Source organism: Salmo salar, chromosome ssa20 (assembly GCF_905237065.1).
Source record: "Salmo salar chromosome ssa20, Ssal_v3.1, whole genome shotgun sequence".
NCBI classification, from domain to species: domain Eukaryota; kingdom Metazoa; phylum Chordata; class Actinopteri; order Salmoniformes; family Salmonidae; genus Salmo; species Salmo salar.
In genome coordinates this window covers 79,477,031-79,500,533 of record NC_059461.1, presented here as the reverse complement: position 1 = coordinate 79,500,533, position 23,503 = coordinate 79,477,031, and the positions used below count along the sequence as shown (strand labels likewise).

The following is a 23,503-nucleotide window of genomic DNA, read 5'->3' as shown; positions in this document are numbered from 1 at the left end:
TATAACAAATTATGGACTTAATCATGGACTCCTTCATAAGCTGTAATGAGGACATTAAAGCCAGGGTGTGTGTACGAGACAGACTGCTTATACCCCCCCCTGACTTTTGTGAAAAACAGTTGTCAGCCACAATAAATTCAATTGCAAACGCTATTTATTGTAATTCCAAAGGCAAAGCCAGATCATAGACTTTAATATCTAAAGGAACCAATAAGACTCTAGACCACATTCTAGGCAGCATTTTTTATTTTTTTTTATTTATTTCACCTTTATTTAACCAGGTAGGCTAGTTGAAAACAAGTTCTCATTTACAACTGTGACCTGGCCAAGATAAAGCAAAGCAGTTCGACACATACAACAACACAGAGTTACACATGGAATAAACAAACATAAAGTCAATAATTCAGTAGAAAATAAAGTCTATATACATTGTGTGCAAGGGAGGTAAGGCAATAAATAGGCCATGGTGGAGAAGTAATTACAATATAGCAATTGAACACTGGGATGGTTGATGTGCAGAAGATGAATGTGCAAGTTGAGATACTAGGGTGCAAAGGAACAAGATAAATAAATAGATATAGTATGGGGATGAGGTAGTTGGATGGGCTATTTACAGATGTACAGGTGCAGTGATCTGCGAGCTGCTCTGACAGCTGGTGCTTAAAGATGGTGAGGGAGATATGTGTCTCCAGCTTCAGTGATTTTTGCAATTCGTTCCAGGCATTGGCAGCAGAGAACTGGAAGGAAAGGCGGCCAAAGAGGCATTGGCTTTGGGGGTGACCAGTGAGATATACCTGCTGGAGCGCATGCTATGGGTGGGTGCTGCTATGGTGACCAGTGAGCTGAGATAAGGTGGGGCTTTACCTAGCAAAGACTTATAGATGACCTGGAGCCAGTGGGTTTGGCGACGAGTATGAAGCGAGGGCCAGCCAACGAGAGCATACAGGTCGCAGTGGTGGGTAGTATATGGGGCTTTGGTGACAAAACGGATGGCACTGTGATAGACTGCATCCAATTTGTTGAGTAGAGGGTTGGGGGCTATTTTGTAAATGACATCGCCGAAGTCGAGGATCGGTAGGATAGTAGGTTTAACGAGGGTATGTTTGGCAGCAAGAGTGAAGGATGCTTTGTTGTGAAATAGGAAGCCGATTCTAGATTTAATTTTAGATTGGAGATGTTTAATGTGAGTCTGGAAGGAGAGTTTACAGTCTAACCAGACACCTAGGTATTTGTAGTTGTCCACATATTCTAAGTCAGAACCGTCCAGAGTAGTGATGCGGGATGGGCGGGCAGGTGCGGGCAGTGATCGGTTGAAGAGCATGCATTTAGTTTTACTTGCATTTAAGAGCAGTTGGAGGCCACGGAAGGAGTGTTGTATGGCGCTGAAGCTCATCCAGAGGTTAGTTAACACAGTGTCTAAAGGGCCAGAAGTATACAGAATGGTGTCGTCTGTGTAGAGGTGGATCAGAGAATCACCAGCAGCAAGATCAACATCATTGATGTATACAGAGAAGAGAGTCCACCCGAGAATTGAACCCTGTGGCACCCCCATAGAGACCGCCAGAGGTCCGGACAACAGGTCCTCCGATTTGACCCACTGAACTCTATCAGTGAAGTAGTTGGTGAACCAGGCGAGGCAATCATTTAAGAAACCAAGGCTGTTGAGTCTGCCGATAAGAATGTGGTGATTGACAGAGTCGAAAGTCTTGGCCAGGTCGATGAATATGGCTGCATAGTATTGTCTCTTATTGATGGCGGTTATGATATCGTTTTGGACCTTGAGCGTGGCTGAAGTGCACCCATGATCAGCTCTGAAACCAGATTGCATAGAGGAGAAGGTACGGTGGGATTCAAAATTCCCTGTGGCTCAGTTGGTAGAGCATGCATTTTTTCATGATTCATGATTCAACTAGCGATCACCACACTGGCAAAATTCAACAAAGACATTTCTTCAGTCAATAAAGACATTTCTCCAGTCAATAAAGACATTTCTCCAGTCAATGAAGACATTTCTCCAGTCACAGTGGATGTGTGTGAAATCCTTAAAAAGCATCTTGTTAAGTGGTGTGTTGTGGCAGCTGAGGGGTTAAAAGCTTTCTCATAGGGCTCTCTGACTAATACTGCAGGAGAGTGTGAGCCCTTGGGGCTGTCATGCCGCAAACTTTTCTTCCAGGGATTAACAAGAGAAACTCATGAGCACACGTGGAGCTTCCCGCAACGCACAACAGAGAGAGAGCGAGAGAGAGACAGAGAGAGAGAAAGAAAGAGAGAGAGCAAGAGATGGGACCATGTAAAGGCACTTCTAACAGATCTCCTCTCATCCTCCCTCTCTTCTTCCTTCCTTCCTCTCCTCCTCCTCGTGCTGCTCTGCCAGTAAAGCCTGTTCCTGCTCACCTTGGCCAGGCTGATGTGGGATGCAAGCAGCTCCATGTGAATGCCTTTTTGCTCTTTAAAGAGCAGCTGTATAGCTGCCGTGGCTATCAGGATCAGGGTGTGATCTCCTTTTCTACTCGTTCCTCTCCTTCGCGCTCCCCTCAGTCCTCGTGCCTGCCTGTTTGTGTGTTATTTCTCACCAGCAGACACTCCGCTACCCCACACACCCCTCTCCAGAGGGCAGACTGTGGGTTGCGTTCCCTCTTCTAGTCGGCTGGGCTGTGTGGGGTTCGGAGTCAGAGCGCTGTGAGATGTATTCCCTCTGAAACCCGGAGTGAGGGGGGGCAGGAAGTAACTCAGCAGCCGTAGAGGTAGCATCGGCGTCGACAGCGGTGGCAACAGTGAGCGTGTGAGAGAGAGATTAGAGTAGTGGAGCACGTTGCTGAGCTGAGCTGTGCCATAGCGTGTTCTGTCTGGCTCCGTGCGCTCTGGTGAGGCAGGGGCGTCCAGGAGGGGAGACATGTGGCTCAGCCCAAAGCCTCAGGACCAGGAACAGTGAAGAGCAGCCCTCGGCAGCCTCTAGCAGTATGGCAGAGCCAGAGACCCACTGATGATTCCAGCCTGACTGATGCCAGCCCACGTGTGGGTTACCATGCGCCACAGCCGCGCCGCACCAGAGGGAAACACAGCCATGTGAAAGTGGACTTGGTCGAAGAGCAACTCTTGGACATGTTTTCCAGGGAAAAGTTTGTATTTTTCTCCATTTTTGAACTTGTTTTGTTTCTCTTGGTGCTGTTTGGCGGTCCCGAGCTCAGCCAGCAGGCAAGGACTAAAGCCAGATGGAACAAGGGGGGTAAGTGATTACCTGCTGGGATGTTTGATGATTTGGTTGGTGGTCTGGGTTTGAGGTCTTTGATTCGTCTGTCGTAGTCTGTGTTTATTGAGCTGATTGAGAGGTCAACGGGCACCCAATGTGAGACATCTTGGGTGGGACAGTGATGAAAACATGGATGCCATTTCCCATCATTGCCATCCCGTGTTGCCCTTGCCCCAAGACAGAGAACACCTTTTGGTTAGCTAGATGCCTTTTTGCTAAATATGGTGTTTTTATTTCTATCTCAATAGAACATGTATTTACATATTTGATCCTCCAAGCTTTTAAGTTTGTGTGTGTGTGTGTGTGTGTGTGTGTGTGTGTGTGTGTGTGTGTGTGTGTGTGTGTGTGTGTGTGTGTGTGTGTGTGTGCAGACTGTGGTCTGCCAGTGTGTGATGAGATTCACAGGGTGTGCATTTCCAGGTGGGACATAATCGAGATGTACAGTACGAAAGTGTTTAAACCAAGCGAAGGGAGAGAAGGAGGGAAGGTGCATCTTCAATCCATCTCTCAAAGCCCAGGGGAGTGTGTGACAGATAAGGCTAATCTGAACACCCAAGCATCTGGGATTCTGTGTTAAAGACCCAGATCACTAGTCTGAGGAGAGGTATTCATAATTTCTCTAACCCTCCACAGGAGCCCTCTTCTCCCTCCTCCTCTCTCAGCGTTTAATCCCCTTTGGATTAAAAGAAACCTCTAATCTTTGTGCTGCTGCTCCGATGCATCCGTGAGAAGGCTGGGAGATGCTCCCTGCAGCCCATCAGCGTTGTTAGCTCTCATGGCTCCTGCTTAGCGGAGTGTGCCTGTCTTCAAAGAGAGAGCCTCGCTCGTCACCACCACCATCCATTTAATGATTCCTCCTCTACTGCTCGCCCGCCCGCCACTGCTCCCTCGCTCGTTGCTCATTCTCTCACCCTCTCTCTCTCCCGTCTCTCACTCATTCCTCCCCTCGCATCTCCCTGCTGTCATTCCTGCTCCCACACTCTCCTCCCATCCATAGAAGATCATTAATGCACAGGATTCCTGAGTTAATGACATTGACCAGTCTCTCAGATAGTGCAGCGTGTGCTCACACTGAGCGATGGATGAGCAGTTCCTTCTGAAGTGCCTCTTTTCTCCCCTGCCAGACTCCCATTTCACGCACGTTTAAAACATTCTTTACATGAGGGATGGGTTTTTAGACAGACAATCTCCTCACTATTCTGCCTCTGCATGAGAGAGGCTCCCAGCTATTCCAATGTGGTGTCTAGATGTGGCAACATCTGGTATGCCATAGTGGTTTTACTACTTATGAAGAAGCAGGCAGGAATTTTGAGATTAAGATATTCATTTTATAAGAACAAGTACACATACCAACCTTCTTTAAATTGGGGCCATCGTCAGGGGAAAAGGATAAGAAAAAACAGGGGAAACCCCTGGGTTGAGGCAGAATGTCTCCAGTGTCTGAATTGTAATCTGTCAAAGGGTTGAGGCAGAATATCTCCACTGTGTGTCTGAATTGTAATATGTAAAAGGTTTGAGGCAGAATATCTCCAGTGTGTGTGAATTGTAATCTGTAAAATGGTTAAAACAGAATATCTTAAATGTGTGTCCGAATTGTAATCTGTAAAAGGGTTGAGGCAGAATATCTCCAGTGTGTGTGAATTGTAATCTGTAAAATGGTTAAAACAGAATATCTTAAAAGTGTGTGTCCGAACTGTAATCTGTAAAAGGTTTGAGACAGAATATCTCCACTGTGTGTCTGAATTGCAATATGTAATTCTGGTGGGAAAGTAGCTCCAGTGTGATATCCCAGCAATCTTTATCCCCTGGTGAAACGGAGGCCAGTGACCTCCCCTAGTGTAATTAGGCCATGTATCCCCTGGCTATGTGCTGTGTGCAGTTGGACCAATCACCCCATAACCAAGCACAAGCTCTGCAGCCGCACAGCTACACATGCCGAATTTCAGCCCCATATCCCGTTTGAAAATAGTAATTTTAACCATGAATGTGGTGAGATCAGTGTGGAATGACTAAACATGTTATGGGTATGCTGCAATTACCTGCTTGGGATGGAGTTGGCTGATTTATTTTGTATTTCAGTCCAATGTCATCCAATGTCAATGTCTGTCTAGCTCGTGAATATAGAGTCACCTTGATGTAGAGGGTTGTCCTGAGGACAAGCCCATTTATATCTGTTTTGATATGGTACAGATTACAGAGGTGTTACCCACTCAATGTCATCCCTCCTCTGGAGAGGCTGCATCTCCCCTCCAACCTGCATGGTATTCAGATCCTCCTCACTCCCCCTACACAGCTAATTAAAATAATCAACTAATCATCAAGCTTTGATAACTTCAATCAGCTGTATAGTGTTAGGGAAAATACTGAAACGTCCACCCCTTGGGGTCCTGAGGACTGAGTTTGGGAAACTTTATTTTTTATTTGTATTTTATTTCACCTTTATTTAACCAGGTAGGCCAGTTGAGAACAAGTTCTCATTCACAACTGCGACCTGGTAAAGATAAAGAAAAGCAGTGCGACAAAAACAACAACACATAATTACACATAAACAAACGTACAGTCAATAACACAATAGAACAATATATGTACAGTGTGTGCAAATGTACACATGTAGAAGAGTAGGGAGGTAAGGCAATAAATAGGCCATAGAGGCAAAATAATTACAACTTAGCATTAAAACTGGAGTGATAGATGTGCAGATAATTATGTGCAAGTAGAGATACTGGGGTGCAAAAGAGCAAGAGGATAAGTAACAATATGGGGATGAGGTAGGTGGGTGGGCTATTTACAGATGGGCTGTGTACAGGTACAGTGATCGGTGAGCTGCTCTGACAGCTGATGCTTAAAGTTAGAGAGGGAGATATGACTCCAGCTTCAGTGATTTTTGCAATTATTTCCAGTCATTGGCAGCAGAGAACTGGAAGGAAAGGTGGCCAAAGGAAGTGTTGGCTTTGGGGATGACCAGTGAAATATACCTGCTGGAGTGCGTGCTACGGGTGGGTGCTGCAATGGTGACCAGTGAGCTGAGATAAGGCTGGGCTTTACCTAGCAGAGATTTGTAGATGATCTAGAGCCAGTGGGTTTGGCGACGAATATGAAGCGAGGGCCAGTCAACGAGAGCATACATATCTCAGTGGTGGGTTGTATATGGGGTTTTGGTGATAAAACGGATGGCACTGTGATAGACTACATCCAGTTTGCCGAGTAGAGTGTTTTAGGCTATTTTGTAAATGACATCGCCGAAGTCAAAAATCGGTAGGATAGTCAGTTTTACGAGGGTATGTTTGGCAGCATGAGTGAAGGAGGCTTTGTTGCGAAATAGGAAGCCGATTCTTGATTTAATTTTGGATTGTAGATGCTTAATGTGAGTCTGGAAGGACTCTACCCTAACCTTAAACCTGAGGACCAAGTTTTTGGAAACGCTGGGTTTGGGGTTAAGGTTAGGTTAATGTAAGGGTGAAAGTTGCTAATTAGGCAAAATGCTAAAGTTGTCCGTGATAAGATTTGAACACGCAACCTTTGGGTTGCTGGATGTTCACATTAAACGCTAACCCATCCACCCCGACCAACCACCCTTCTTTAGTTTTTGCCTTAAGTAACCTTCTGTCTTACGTAACCATGCCTGGATTTTCATTTACCATGTTACATCTTGTCTATGAGACCAGCTAGGGCTGGTTGAGAGGGAGGGAGAGAGGAAGGCTTTGCTGTGATATCACAGACTGAGCTCCACGTACAACAGATGAAAAGTGAGCTCGCTCAGGTTCTGGAGGCTCATTTTTCCTGCTGGCTCCGACCCCTGACTTACTAAAGAGAACCCAGCTGAGGCAACCCCTGGAAGAGTAATGCTACACCACAACAGACTACAGTATGCAATGCAATGCACTGCTCTCTCTATCTCTCTCTTTCTTTCTCTCTCTTTCTCTATATCTCCCTCTCTCCCCCCACCTGTCTCTCTCTCTTTCTCCCTCCCCTCACTCTCTCTCAGCTCTCCTGTGACTGAGTGTCTGTGTTGAGGATGGGAGAAGGAAGAGGAGATTTATAGAGCAGGTTGTGTAGAAGAGTTATGAATTTCCCCTCAACTTCCTGCCCATATGGTGTCTGGTATCACAGATTGGGCCAAGCCGCCATGACAAGAACAGGGAGGTCCATTATTCAATAGGTAGACAAGTGACATCAAACACGTGTGAGGGAAATTGTGTTCTTCATTTATTTTGTTGTGTTCCCTGGGCATTGAGTACCTCACATCATACGACTCTATAGGTTCACAAGGCTGAATAGGGAAATTCAATTATTTTGTCCATTTTCCACCAGAGTTGACGCAGTTCAGTGTTTTTTTTATGATGGATTATAACTTCTTTGACTGAATGTGTTTCTCTGTATGAGGTAGACTCTTCACACACCAGAGCAGGATGTACTGTAGCTTGACTGGATTGGTATTATATAGTACCTCTATATTATACAGTATAATTTGTCATTTTTATTAGGATCCCCATTAGCTAACGCCGTAACGTATTATCCATCCACACAATGTGAAAATTCTAATTTTGAACATGAATACCGTCCAAAACGTTTGTATTTAGTGAAAGTGTACTGAATGTTTTGAGTGTGTTTTGATTAGGATGAGTAATATGAAATGCTGCCTGGGCCAGTGACAGGGTCCAGGATTCTTCAATAAAAAATAAATCAAAGCAGAGAACAATAAACCTCTATTTAATGAAACAGAAACATAACCATTGTTTTTTTGGAGCTATTATAGACTTGAGAGATGGAATTACTGATTAAATAAATGTGTAAAGCACCATAGCATTGGATAGCTCTGCTCTCCCTCCCCAGGTCTACCCCCCACCGTCATACAGTACACCATAATTGCCTCATTCCACTCACACTCTCTCTAATGAAGCCTCCATCTAATTGCAGTGGAAATTGCACCTAACAATAACAGTCTTTAATGGGTGAGTTTCAGACTGTAAATATGACACTATAGTGTGATGGATAGGAGCAGGTGGGTTTTACTGCCAGATACGCTTTCACTCCGGCCTTTTTATCCTTGGCTACAGCGCAGGGACTGTGGTGACTTTACAGGGGTGCATACTCACATTCACTGCCGCAAGTGCACACACACACACACACACACACACAGTTAAACATACCCTGGTGACTGGAAAACCATTAAGGGCAATATAGACGCGTGCGCAACTTTTGGTCAAAATAGACGGAGTTGGCTTAGATTGTTGACAACATGTAAGCTATATTTTGTCACCAATGTTTATTGAAAACATAAATACATTTGCAGAATGAGCACTTATTGTCTCTCAAATACATCGTTACAGTTGTTGGTTAGCTAGCTAGAGAATTTTAGCCATACTATCATTGATATGAAATCAGTCAAAACACCTCAAAACAAGACACAGTATCATGAACATGATGAAACGAGCTGAAATGAGCCACTTATGATTCCCCAGATGGCAATTTCTTGTCATTGTTGCTAGCAATCTGGCCATCCAGAATCACAACAACACGCTGACTTCTGCCCCATGGAAGCACACACATCGTTTTCGTGACTTTGTCAGCTAACCCATCTATAAAGTAAGGTTCAATTATAGACTGTATAAGTCTCTGCTCCCTGTAATAATTGTCCGTTGTCTATGCCTAGTACTGTTATGAACGTCAGCCATTGCTGTTCCTTTATCTTTGCATTATTCAGTGAGTCCCCAGCACATAGAGGTTGTTTCCCCCTGCAGTTAGCTGACTCTCATAGATCATGTGGAAGGAATGCACGGGGTGACCTCATATACTGGCATTTGCATCTTATGGAATTGATGATGATGGCAATGTTGTTGTTGATGATGACGGTGATGGAGAACATTATCTTTCTTATTGCGGTGATATTGTTGACTTGTCTGTTTTTCAAGTAAACCAATGCCATTTTAACAAGATGTTTCTCATCCCTGGTTCAAATCTCCCCTTTATATAACAATCCAAGACATCCCAAGATGCCTTTAGACAAAGTTAACTTTGTCCTAGTGTATTTTTTTCTGCTGTTGCCAAGGTGATGATGCTGCCAGGGTCAAAAACAACAATCCTCAGAGTGGACATAACACTTATGCTTCTCCGTTTTCTTTCCTTTACCAGTCTTTCTCTCTTACTCGCTCCTTTTACTGACTTGCTTTCTCTCCCCTCCATCTTTCTCTCTCTCTCTCCCTCTCTCTCTCCCTCCCCCCGACTCTCTTTGCTCTCTGTAATAAAACTTTAAACAGATAAGAAGCTTTTTTTACTATTTCAGGGTCACCATTATCCTGAATAATGCATTGACAGGTGAAGAGGAGTTTGAGTTCTGTGGAGGATAGAAGCACAGGCTTCAATTAAATTATACATCATTATCACAGCTGGCAAGCCTGGCATGGCGTACGCTGACTCTCGCCTCCTCTAAATGTTCCATGTTTCTGTCTTGTCCAATATTGTGTGTGGAGCAACAGCAGCTTCCTGTTCCAGTAGACCTGGCCTGGGATGCAGATGAAGCAGACTGGATGGTACTGTAGAAGGGAACGGTAAAGCACCCTCTGTATCAGATATGAAATGGCTAGCTAGTTATCGGTGCGCACTAGTGGCATTCAATTGGTGGCGTCACTTGCTCTGAGACCTTGATGTAATTGTTTCCTTTGTTTTGCAAGGGCCGTGGCTTTTGTAGAGCGATAAGTAATGATGCTTTGTGGGTGATGGTTGCCGATGTGTTCAGAGGGTCCCTGGTTCGCGACCAGGTTGGGGCAAGGAGAAGGACGGAAGCAACACTGTACACCACAAAGCATCATTACCTATCGCTCTACAAAATCCAATGCAACACAGTACAGTATATTGTCATATACCTCAAGCAATTTGCAGAGTTCAGAGAGGTATCAAACATTTTGAAATCTAAATCAGATTTCAGTTAACTTCCCTAGCAGAAGTTCATCAGTCCAGTCTTCGGTGACATTCAGAGCTGTTATTACCTGTCCTGTGTTAGTGCTGCATTATTAACACTGTCCTTATCCCACTAGCTAATTAACCCCCAAGCCCTTCATTTACCCACTAATAGTGCATAATAATGAATTTAATGCATGTGCTCATTACTCAGATTGATGGATTAAGATAACAGTTGTGTTATCAGTCCTATTTAAATATGGCATATTCAATGGGTTATTTCTACACCAAATCATCATCTGAAGCTCTTATTGTTCAGAGTTCCTCAGAACCTCCTCAGACATTCTGGCTGAGTCTGAATGATGGGGTTTGTGCTATGGTTGCAAACAAGTCCTGTAGAGATATTTTGCACTTTAAAATACTCACATTTGAACCAGTCATTAATTTGTTAGGGTTTGTTAGTCTGTCTCTTTTTCTGCAAGGTATACAGAGGCAAATCAAAGAAATTGCAGCACTTGTTTTTGTAGCGAAGCGTTGCCATTTTATGCCTGCTGAATTTCAATTAGAGAAAGGCTGTGATTGTGTAATGAACACCTGAGCGTGACTGTGATAATCTTGGCCTATGTCGTCCTCCTCCTGTGAAAGGCCTCTCCATGTGTTGGTGTATGGTATTGTAAGCTCATATTTAGTGGTGCTTTAGGCCCCTGTGCACATTTGTGATGTTGAATTAGAATGTTTATTGTCGCTTTGCCTGCCTTGAAAAATATTTCCCAATCTCTGAGTATGTAATGGCTGGTGCTTCGGAATATTAAAATGTTCTCCCCTCTCCTCACTGATGCCCTAGCCTCGCAAGCCGCCTGATCTCACAAGTTTACAAACCCCGGAAAGTCTCCCTGGAAAGTCTACACTTTACCTGGGCACAAGACAATAACTTTTGGAATATTAACTTGATCGTTTGATTACAGTTATTGAATAAGACCTCAGATATCACAGAAGGAAATGTGCAGGCCCAAAGGATAAAATATATAGACGTGACTCAGTTTGACGGAGAGGACATGAGAAAATGTGGAATCACATTGGAGTTTAATAGACTGTCGGTGCCACTGCAGTCTAGTCTTTGGGAATGATTTTTCTAGTGTTATATATTGTACTATTTCAACTGTAAGTGCAGGGTATGTAATGACAGAGAGAAGTTATATGAAGCCTTGGTCGATTGTGAAAGATGATGGTGTGGGAGCATGTAGACTGAGGCTCGATTAAGAGTTTAATGACTGGTAAAATTGTAGCGCTCCATCCAAGGTGACCCTGCAGAGTGAGGTTTTTATGCCACAGAGCCACAGAGCCACAGCCAGATGAAAAGTGAAGGTAATCCTTCCTGCCTTTCTCCCTGATAGCTGTCACCTGCACAGGCATTGTCACCCAGGCCCAAGGCATGTAATTACACTTTTATTGGCTTTAGGAGGCCTGCACCATTCATTCTCAGCATAATCTCAGACTACAGCACAGATACATCACGCCTGAATGAAGGCCTCTCTCTCTCTCTCTCTCTCTCTCTCTCTCTCTCTCTCTCTCTCTCTCTCTCTCTCTCTCTCTCTCTCTCTCTCTCTCTCTCTCTCTCTCTCTCTCTCTCTCTCTCTCTCACTCTCACTCTCACTCTCACTCGGCCTTTGGAGCAAGGCGTTAATGGAATTTCATGAATTCAGGTTTGATTCATGGTTAGTAGGGTGTTAATGCCTTAATGTTATTTAGACATAGTAATCTCCCTAGAACCTAGACTTAACTGCAGATGTGTTAGTTGAAAGACCAGGCCAGGGTAGAGAGTGAGAGGAGAGAGCTAGTGTCTGGGTCGACTGGCAGCCAGCCTTGACACCATTAGCTTCGGTGACACATTAAGGTTCTGTTCGCCGTGTAATTTGTTTTGTCTGTCAATTTGATGGATGTCTTGTTTGCAGAAACTTCCTCACACAATGGAAAACGGTGGCTCGAGGACATTGTTAAACGCACTTCAGAAAGGGAGGCAGAAGGCATTTGTTTTCTCCAAACAGGTTTTTAGTGTTATTGGGTGTAGGCAGCAATACGCTGTGGACGGTGAGCAGAACCAGACATGGGCTAATTAAAGGTGAAAAGCTAATTTTGGGGAGAAGGGCATGGTCAGGGGGCTGGGACGAGGGATGGGGGATGGGGGGGGTAGGAGGAGGGCGAGGGAGCTGGGGGAGGGTGCCCAGGGACATGAGCTTGGAATAATTTCCTCAGATCAGTGTGGTGAATAAATGCTGCTGGTATTTATCACCTGTCACTCCGCACTCTACCCTGGCTCCGTCCTCACCTTCACCGCACCTTAAATGTCACAGATTACACCCCACCGCTCCTTCTGGTCTCTATTGGCTGTTTCTGAGTGTAATCCAAGCCAGTGTTATGACCTCCCAACAACTTTGCATCTCTATTTTTTTATTTTTAAATATTCTTTACTCCCTTTTTCTCCCCAATTTGGTTATTACAATCTTGTCTCATCGCTGCAACTCCCCAACAGGCTCAGGAGAGGTGAAGGTCAAGTCATGCTTCCTTCGAAACATGACCTGCCAAGCCACGCTTATTAACACCCGCTCACTCAACCCGGAAGCCAGCTGCACCAATGTGTCGGAGGAAACACCGTTCAACTGATGACTGTAGTCAGCCTGCAGGCGCCCGGCCCGCCACAAGTTGTCGCTAGAGCGCAATGAGCCTCCCCTAACCCAGACGATGCTGGGCAAACTGTGGACCGCCCTATGGGACTCCCGGTTACGGCCGGTAATGACACAGCCTGGGATCGAACCCCAGGCTGTAGTGATGCCGCAACATTGCGATGCATTGCCTTAGACCGCTGTGCAACTTTGGAGGCCTTGCATCTCTATTTCTATCTAATTCATTTTGTGTTTATAGTGTTTTCAATAGTTGGAGACAAAATCTTTTCACATCTGCATCTATAAACAAGACTCAGTTGGACCTGTGAACGTGCCAACTCGGGCAGAGAAGCAGGGGAGGGGGCATTTTCCAACATTCAAACATTTGAAATAAACTAGTTTCAATAAAGTTAATTTAAAAAATAAGAGAGAAAATAGATTAAAAGTTAATTAAATATTTAATAATTAAATAACACCACCAATCTGAAAGGACACTTTTCTCATAGAAGGACAAAAGGACAGGTGCTCAGGCAGACCTCTATCGCTGCACGTGCCTGGCTCACAGAGAAGGCTGAAGCACGGTTGGACACAACTGCCTTCTGTCAGATGACAGCTCGTGGAGACAGCAGAGGGCTGGTGTGGTTTATAAATGTCACCTCCTCACCACTCTCCTCCAGCCCTGCGCTGTGGGGAACCATCAGAGACAACAGCCAGCGCTTTGCCTTGGCCACTCAGCTAAGGAAACAGCACTGTGATAGACTGTCAGCTCACATTAATGATCCAGCACACACTTACACTTGATTAGGGGTGAGAGGACATTAGAATAAGCATGGATAGGGTAGGGATGTTGTAGGGTAGGAAATCAGGTGCCACACTTTCATTCCTGATCTGGCAGCTTTACTGAGGGAGAGAGTGAGAGAGAGAGTGAGAGAGAGTGAGAGTGAGAGAGAGAGAGAGAGAGAGTGAGAGAGAGAGAGAGAGAGAGAGAGAGACTAACAGATATATCACATTCTTAAAGGCATGGTTTCCCCACCATCTCTCGGTGTGGGGAAGAACTGTGTGACAATTGAATCTTTTCACTGCTCTAATCCATGGAGCTGGGGGGACATCTTATTTAGGTATCAGCACCAGTGCATTACTGTGATGATTAGAAGATGCAACTCTGCAAGCTCTTTTTTTAACGGTTTTAGAGCCCAGGCACCAAGCAGTCAGCAAAACACCTCTTGGAAGGAAAAATTCCCTTTTCAATGACAGCAGAAACAGCAGAACAGATAGTGCAGGCCTCTGTTGCCGGAACAGATAGTGTCCTAATCTCTTCATTCATTCACAAAGCTGTCTATTTAACCATGACATCTTGCCAAGTGAAATGAGAGACTTGCAGCGCCATAGAGAAACGTTTCAGGAGAGAGAGCCTGAGATTATTCAAATGGAGAATGTGGGAGAATGAGCTTTGCTTTCTTTCTCAATGTGTTTGTTTATTTTTCTGTCCTTTTGAATGTGGAGCCAGACTAATCTCAGAGGGATATGCAGATGGCTGAGAGGAATGACTGTCTGGCTCCCTACAGCTTCTATCCTACAAATACAATATATCTACTGAAGAGAGATGGGGATATTTTGATAGAAGAATTACTGTGTGGACTAATTGTGTTGCAGTAATATACTTTGAAGAGATACCTGATGGTATTGTCCCCCAAAAATTCTCCCAATTATGTATAATAGCTATGAAAAATGAGCTTGAAGTAGAATGTCACAGAGTTACTTATTAGTGCAGATGTGTATGATAATTCAATAAATATATTTATATTTATATTATTCCTTATGATTTGCATAAGTGAAGTACAGGAGCTCATAGTTTTACCCAGTAAATAGTTGTACACATATGGTTGTGTATATTGTCTGTGGCCCACAGGGACTCATACCTGCTGATGGAAGGGAAATAAGCATGGCAGCTCCCTGCTGATGAAAGGGGAATAAACATGGCCAGCTCCCTGCTGATGAAAGGGGAATAAAGATGGCAGCTCCCTGCTGATGAAAGGGGAATAAACATGGCAGCTCCCTGCTGATGAAAGGGAATAAACATGGCCAGTTAGTTCAGAATCACTGGAGGCTGAAGCTGCTGCTCCAGTACTCTTGCAGGGCTAATCAGGGTCTCCAAGGTGGCATGGAAAGCTGGAGGAAACTGTCACAGCTTATAAAGACCAGCTCAGGAGAGGTGTTACCGTTACGCTGCAAAAGACCTCAGAGCCAAAACTGCAGAGCAGCAATCTGACGGGCAGGTTCCATCCCAGTTGTACACTAATAGCTGCTGACTGGCATTGTGCACGGCAAGGAACAACTCTGATTGTCTCATTTGTGCTGCCATTACTCTGTGTTTTGAAAAAGAGCCAAGTTCCTCAAGCACTTATTCGGACAACCTGGATAATGCAGTACGGACAACCTGGATAATGCAGTACGGACAACCTGGATAATGCAGTACGGACAACGCTGCTTCAGTTCATTAATAATGGTGACTAAATGTTTTTGCAATCAAAGTGCATTGGTAATGAGGAAACATGCAATTAGCATATTGGAACAGCGTTCTGATTAATGAAGATCATCAAGTACAGAAGGATTACACACGACACAAATCTGTGCTGCTCAGTGACAGCTTACTGTGCAACAGCGGCTGAGAGGCCAGTATAAATGAACAGATGAAGGAACAGATGTACCTGTATAGTTTAGTACCACAGGTGACTCGGATGATGCCTCATTTTCCTGTAGAACAGGACATGTACAGTGGCATGCAATGTTATATAGTAATATGCTGAAATACCTCAGTCAGTCCTATGGGTTATACTCTGTAGAATGCTAGCGCTACTCTCTACGGTACATAGGAACCAATAGAAACCATTATCATAAAGATATGGAACCTTGATATACCAATCACTGTGTAAGTTATTCTGTTTTCCCATTGCACTGCAGCTTTCCAGCATACAATAGGCCAGGGAATATATTGCAGTGAAAGAGTAATTCATTTCAGATACAGCCAGTGTGTGTAAAACCATTCTCCATACATCCATAGTGACAGGCGGTGGGTGACCAGTCAGTGAGTGGGGAAGGTGGAAGACTAAATAGGTCAGCGTGATCACAGATTAATATTTCATTGTGTGTGTTATAACGGCGCTCATGAGAAAAGCCTTTTTATACTGTTCTTCCTGTTCTTTCACATACCCAACGACCACTGTTTATAAGGGCTGTCGTGAGAGAGAGTAGACCAAGGTGCAGCGGAGTTAGTGTTCATCATTGAATATTTAATAAAGAAAGAACACTATACAAACAAAACAAGAAAACCGACAGCCAAACAGTCCTGTCAGGTGCAAACACTAACAGAAACAATTACCCACAAAACCCAAAGGAAAAACATGCTCCTTATGTGTGACTCCCAATCAGCAACAACGAGCTTCAGCTGTGCCTGATTGGGAGCCACACACGGCCCAAAACAAAGAAATACAAAAACATAGAAAAAGGAACATAGAACACCCACCCAATGTAACACCCTGGCCTAACCAAAATAAAGAACAAAAACCCCTCTCTATGGCCAGGGCGTTACACTGTTACCCTGTTGGTTAGTCTGTCTCTACTATAATTCCCCTGACCCACTGACCACTGTTACCCTGTAGGTTAGTCTGTCTCTACTATAATTCCCCTGACCCACTGACCACTGTTACCCTGTAGGTTAGTCTGTCTCTACTGTATTTCCCCTGACCCACTGACCACTGTTACCCTGTTGGTGATTCTGTCTCTACTGTAATTCCCCTGACCCACTGACCACTGTTACCCTGTAGGTTAGTCTGTCTCTACTGTATTTCCCCTGACCCACCGACCACTGTTACCCTGTAGGTTAGTCTGTCTCTACTGTAATTCCCCTGACCCACTGACCACTGTTACCCTGTTGGTTAGTCTGTCTCTACTGTAATTCCCCTGACCCACCGACCACTGTTACCCTGTTGGTTAGTCTGTCTCTACTGTAATTCCCCTGACCCACTGACCACTGTTACCCTGTTGGTTAGTCTGTCTCTACTGTAATTCCCCTGACCCACTGACCACTGTTACCCTGTTGGTTAGTCTGTCTCTACTGTAATTCCCCTGACCCACTGACCACTGTTATCCTGTTGGTTAGTCTGTCTCTACTGTATTTCCCCTGACCCACTGACCACTGTCACCCTGTTGGTTAGTCTGTCTCTACTGTAATTCCCCTGACCCACTGACCACTGTTATCCTGTTGGTTAGTCTGTCTCTACTGTAATTCCCCTGACCCAACGAACACTGTTACCCTGTTGGTTAGTCTGTCTCTACTGTATTTCCCCTGACCCAATGACCACTGTTACCCTGTTGGTTAGTCTGTCTCTACTGTAATTCCCCTGACGCACTGAACACAGTGTCACCCTGTTGGTTAGTCTGTCTCTACTGTAATTCCCCTGACGCACTGAACACAGTGTCACCCTGTTGGTTAGTCTGTCTCTACTGTAATTCCCCTGACCCAATGACCACTGTTACCCTGTTGGTTAGTCTGTCTCTACTGTAATTCCCCTGACCCACTGACCACTGTTATCCTGTTGGTTAGTCTGTCTCTACTGTATTTCCCCTGACCCACTGACCACTGTTACCCTGTTGGTTAGTCTGTCTCTACTGTAATTCCCCTGACCCACTGACCACTGTTACCCTGTTGGTTAGTCTGTCTCTACTGTATTTCCCCTGACCCACTGACCACTGTTATCCTGTTGGTTAGTCTGTCTCTACTGTATTTCCCCTGACCCACTGACCACTGTTATCCTGTTGGTTAGTCTGTCTCTACTGTAATTCCCCTGACCCACTGACCACTGTTACCCTGTTGGTTAGTCTGTCTCTACTGTAATTCCCCTGACCCACTGACCACTGTTATCCTGTTGGTTAGTCTGTCTCTACTGTAATTCCCCTGACCCAACGAACACTGTTACCCTGTTGGTTAGTCTGTCTCTACTGTATTTCCCCTGACCCAATGACCACTGTTACCCTGTTGGTTAGTCTGTCTCTACTGTAATTCCCCTGACGCACTGAACACAGTGTCACCCTGTTGGTTAGTCTGTCTCTACTGTAATTCCCCTGACGCACTGAACACAGTGTCACCCTGTTGGTTAGTCTGTCTCTACTGTAATTCCCCTGACCCAATGACCACTGTTACCCTGTTGGTTAGTCTGTCTCTACTGTAATTCCCCTGACCCACTGACCACTGTTATCCTGTTGGTTAGTCTGTCTCTACTGTATTTCCCCTGACCCACTGACCACTGTTACCCTGTTGGTTAGTCTGTCTCTACTGTAATTCCCCTGACCCACTGACCACTGTTATCCTGTTGGTTAGTCTGTCTCTACTGTAATTCCCCTGACCCAACGAACACTGTTACCCTGTTGGTTAGTCTGTCTCTACTGTAATTCCCCTGACGCACTGAACACAGTGTCACCCTGTTGGTTAGTCTGTCTCTACTGTAATTCCCCTGACCCACTGACCACTAGCTTTAGATCACTAGGTATATGAATAGTTCATTAAGTTTAAACATGCCACGCTATTGGGACTGCAGTGGCCATACATGCAGTATACTCTATTCCATTATATTTCCTTCTCTAAATGTTCTTACTATGACCTTCTAAAATGACATACCCAAATCTAACTGCCTGTAGCTCAGGACCTGAAGCAAGGATATGCATATTCTTGGTACTATTTGAAAGGAAACACTTTGAAGTTTGTGTAAATGTGAAAGGAATGTAGGAGAATATAACACAATAGATCTGGTAAAAGATAATACAAAGAAAAAACAACCGTTATATTGTATTTTTTTGTACCATCATCTTTAAAATGCATGAGAAAGGCCATAATGTATTTTCCAGTCCAGGTGCAATGTAGATGTATGTGCAACGTTTTAGACTAATCCAATGAACCATTACATTTCTGTTCAATATTTTGTATCAAGACTGCCCAAATGTACCTAATTTGTTTATTAATAACTTTTCATGTTCAAAATTGTGCACTCTCCTCAAACAATAGCATGGTATTCTTTCACTGTAATAGCTACTGTAAATTGTACAGTGCAGTTTGATTAACAAGAATTTAAGCTTTCTGCCAATATCAGATATGTCTATGTCCTGGGAAATGTTCTTGTTACTTACAACCTCCTCCTAATTGCATTAGCCTACATTAGCTCAACCGTCCCGTGGACGAGACACCAATCCCGAAGAAGATGAAGGTTCTTCCGATGACCTTCTCTAAAGGTTCTTCATTCAACCTTCTCTAAAGGTTATTCCTATGACCTTCTTTAAAGGGTCTTCTTATGTATTTTTTTTCACCTTTATTTAACTAGGCAAGTCAGTTCTTATTTTCAATGACGGCCTAGGAACAGTGGGTTAACTGCCTTGTTCAGGAGCAGAACGACAGATTTTTACCTTGTCAGCCCGGAGATTGGATCTTGCAACCTTTCGGGTTACTAGTCCAACACACTAACCACTAAGCTACCTGCCACCCCCTTCTCTAAAGGGTCCTTCCTATGAACTTCACCTTTCTCACTTTCATCCCAATATTGTCTGAAGTTTGGTGGACATGTAAATGTCTGCCACCAAAATAGGGATTAAATGGAAATGTCATACATGTTCTCTTTTTTGTAGGTGTTTTGAGAGATAAAGTCTATGTGTGTAAGTGAACCTCTGGTTGAATGTGTGTTTGACATCACGTGTGTGTTTGAAGCTCTTCAACACAGGGTGAGTATTACACAGCGATTTCAAAGTCAGCTAGAGACTAAGTGACATGCCCCTCCCCTCCCCCTCCCATCTTCCTACAGCACTGGGGAATAAAGGCATGGAGCTGCAGCAGGGCTGTAGGAAAGGAAACCTGATGGTAAATCATTTAGACCCGGTGCACATGTTTAAATGGAGGACAAAAAAGGAAAACAGTGCTGAAGTGTAGCCTACTGCAGCTCTCTCAAGGTAATGGCAGCACATTGTTCTCTGAATTGCAGGGAAGTTAGGAGGACAGAAGAAAGGAAGGCACCTCTTAGGAGAGAATTGGCAGAGGCTTCACAGTCTCTACTGGGACTCTCTCTGACCAGCTTCACATTGTCTCTACTGGGACTCTGTCTGACCAGCTCAACAGTGTCTCTACTGGGACTCTCTCTGACCTGCTTCACATTGTCTCTACTGGGACTCTCTCTGACCAGCTCAACAGTGTCTCTAATGGGACTCTCTCTGACCAGCTCCACAATGTCTCTACTGGGACTCTATCTGACCAGCTCCACAATGTCTCTACTGGGACTCTATCTGACCAGCTCCACAATGTCTCTACTGGGACTCTCTCTGACCAGCTCCACAATGTCTCTACTGGGACTCTCTCTGACCAGCTCCACAATGTCTCTACTGGGACTCTCTCTTACCTGCTTCACATTGTCTCTACTGGGACTCTGTCTGACCAGCTCAACAGTGTCTCTACTGGGACTCTGTCTGACCAGCTTCACATTGTCTCTACTGGGACTCTCTCTTACCTGCTTCACATTGTCTCTACTGGGACTCTGTCTGACCAGCTCCACAATGTCTCTACTGGGACTCTGTCTGACCAGCTCCACAATGTCTCTACTGGGACTCTCTCTGACCAGCTTCACGGTCTCTACTGGGATTCTCTCTGACCAGCTCCACAATGTCTCTACTGGGACTCTCTCTGACCAGCTTCACGGTCTCTACTGGGATTCTGTCTGACCAGCTCCACAATGTCTCTACTGGGACTCTCTCTGACCAGCTCCACAATGTCTCTACTGGGACTCTCTCTGACCTGCATCACATTGTCTCTACTGGGACTCTGTCTGACCAGCTCACAGTGTCTCTACTGGGACTCTGTCTGACCTGCTCCACAATGTCTCTACTGGGACTCTCTCTGACTTGCTTCACATTGTCTCTACTGGGATTCTGTCTGACCAGCTTCACATTGTCTCTACTGGGACTCTGTCTGACCAGCTTCACATTGTCTCTACTGGGACTCTGTCTGACCTGCTCCACATTGTCTCTACTGGGACTCTGTCTGACCAGCTTCACAATGTCTCTACTGGGACTCTGTCTGACCTGCTCCACATTGTCTCTACTGGGACTCTGTCTGACCAGCTCCAGAGTGTCTCCGCTGGGACTTCTCTGACCTGCTCCACAATGTGTCTACTGGGACTCTCTCTGACCTGCTCCACATTGTCTCTACTGGGACTCTGTCTGACCAGCTCCAGAGTGTCTCCGCTGGGACTTCTCTGACCTGCTCCACAATGTGTCTACTGGGACTCTCTCTGACCTGCTTCACATTGTCTGTACTGGGACTCTGTCTAACCAGCTCAACAGTGTCTCTACTGGGACTCTCTCTGACCAGCTTTACAGTCTCCACTGGAACTCTCTCTGACCAGCTCCACAATGTTTCTACTGAGACTCTCTTCGACCTGCTTCACGTTGTCTCTACTGGGACTCTGTCTGACCAGCTCCACAGTGTCTCTACTGCGACTCTGTCTGACCAGTTTCACATTGTCTCTACTGGGACTCTCTCCGACCAGCTTCACAGTCTCTACTGGGACTCTGTCTGACCAGCTCCACAATGTCTCTACTGGGACTCTATCTGACCAGCTTCACATTGTCTCTACTGGGACTCTATCTGACCAGCTTCACATTGTCTCTACTGGGACTCTGTCTGACCAGCTTCACATTGTCTCTACTGGGACTCATTCTGACCAGCTTCACATTGTCTCTACTGGGACTCTCTCTGACCAGCTTCACGGTCTCTTCTGGGATTGTCTCTGACAAGCTCCACAATGTCTCTACTGGGACTCTCTCTGACCTGCTTCACAGTCTCTACTGGGACTCTGCCTGACCAGCTTCACATTGTCTCTACTGGGACTCTGTCTGACCAGCTTCACATTGTCTCTACTGGGACTCTGTCTGACCAGCTCCACATTGTCTGTACTGGGACTCTGTCTGACCAGCTTCACATTGTCTCTACTGGGACTCTGTCTGACCAGCTTCACATTGTCTGTACTGGGACTCTGTCTGACCAGCTTCACATTGTCTCTACTGGGACTCTATCTGACCAGCTCCACATTGTCTCTACTGGGACTCTGTCTGACCAGCTTCACATTGTCTCTACTGGGACTCTATCTGACCAGCTCCACATTGTCTCTACTGGGACTCTGTCTGACCAGCTCCACAGCACCATGATCCAGTAGACAGACACACAGACACAAACTCTGTCCCTTTCATGGCTGACATCTCTGTCTCTGTGTTACAATCTTACACTCAGCATCAAACTCCTGATCCCAATCACAGCCTGTTTTATCTGCTCTCAACGTCACCCCAGTTCCAGCTCAGTCAAACACTGCGGCTCCGATTAGAGAGAGAGCTCTGTGCTTGCTAGACCTTTATCTTCCCTTGTTCCCTACCCAGATAAATCTACTCCAGAGGGGTAGGGGAGATGGAGGGAGGAGACAGACAGTGCTGGTTTTATCTCAATCAGCAGCAGACATTAATAAGTTAAACAGAATTTTTGCTGGAGTCATTGGGGTTAACTGTAAACTGTGTTACTCTGAAGAGAGTGGGATAGAGACGGAGAGTGGATTAGTCCCAGTGTGTTCCTTCCAGCTGGAAGACCAGTCTTCAAGGACAGTTGGTGAATAGGAATCAAGGAGCAGGTGAGGTAAAACAAGGAGAGATAAGGATAAGAGGAATCAATGGTAGACTTAGATATTTTGTTGGTGAGGCTGTGTTTTTTTGAGTGCCATTGTGTCTATGATCAGTGTTTGCATCAGAATGTTTAAATGTCAAACCTTCATGCTTTGACATCCTTTGACTCACACCATCAATACAAGTTGTGTGGGTAGACAGTGGTTAGTGTTATTGCATGTGTCACACACTTGGACTGGCCCTCTTTTGTGTCATCCATCTTTCACGTTGCACTACAGTCCAGTTTGAAAGCTTTAGAGTCAGGATCTAGAAAAATAGACTGATATGACAGCTAAGGGTACGGGGCACACACACTGCCAGATCCCTCATCAGACTGTCTGAACAGAGCCATGAGACACTGACAGACTCCTCTCTGACCTTGACCCAATAGCAAACATGACCAGGGCCAGCCAGCCAGCCAATCAAAGCATCTGATTTATAGGGACCACTTACCTCCCTGATAGGGTTGAACTAGCTGCCATGGTTCTTCCTTTGTGTCGTTAGCTGACACTGAGTTCTATTCCATCTCTCTCCCCCATTGTCTCACGTCAGATCGGTTGAGGGACGAGCGTTACATAGGCGTGACGTCATCTGACATGATTACAATGCTCCCTGCCCATGAATCCGTTGTTCCCCTCCTATAAGTTCTAACCGTTTGATCTCATCTCTCCTTAATGTCCATGTCATTAATTAATCAAGTACAGGGCCTGATTGACAGCTTTTATCACCAGTGGATCAGTGCAGGGCTGCCTGTCTGGGCTCAACTTGTCTGACTGGGAAAGACTATCGGTGCACCTGCTATCTCCTCCGCCTGCAGCCAGTTCTTACTGCCTACCAGAGAAAAGGCTATTACATCTGGGGGCTCAGCCTCAGTCTCTTATCTCTTCCATTTTTAAACATCCCATAATCAAGGAGCCCACAACGCTTCTCTGTTAATTGCTGGAGGATAATAAATTGC

At 45.2% G+C, this 23,503-nt stretch overlaps 1 protein-coding gene across 7 annotated transcripts in view; it reads left to right on the top strand.

Moving 5' to 3' along the window:
- The first annotated feature begins 2,301 nt into the window (after positions 1-2,301).
- Positions 2,302-23,503, top strand: part of robo2 (roundabout, axon guidance receptor, homolog 2 (Drosophila)) — a 583,693-nt gene continuing 562,491 nt past the window's right edge. For 4 of the 7 annotated variants that reach the window (XM_014163402.2, XM_014163404.2, XM_014163409.2 and 1 more), the window contains exon 1: positions 2,318-3,226. In XM_014163402.2, the coding sequence (XP_014018877.1) occupies positions 3,103-3,226 (124 nt within the window). In that variant the 5' untranslated portion in view covers positions 2,318-3,102. Of the gene's footprint in view, positions 3,227-23,503 lie in introns of all 7 variants that reach the window. The other 3 variants (XM_014163401.2, XM_014163406.2, XM_014163407.2) reach the window with 3 other exon arrangements.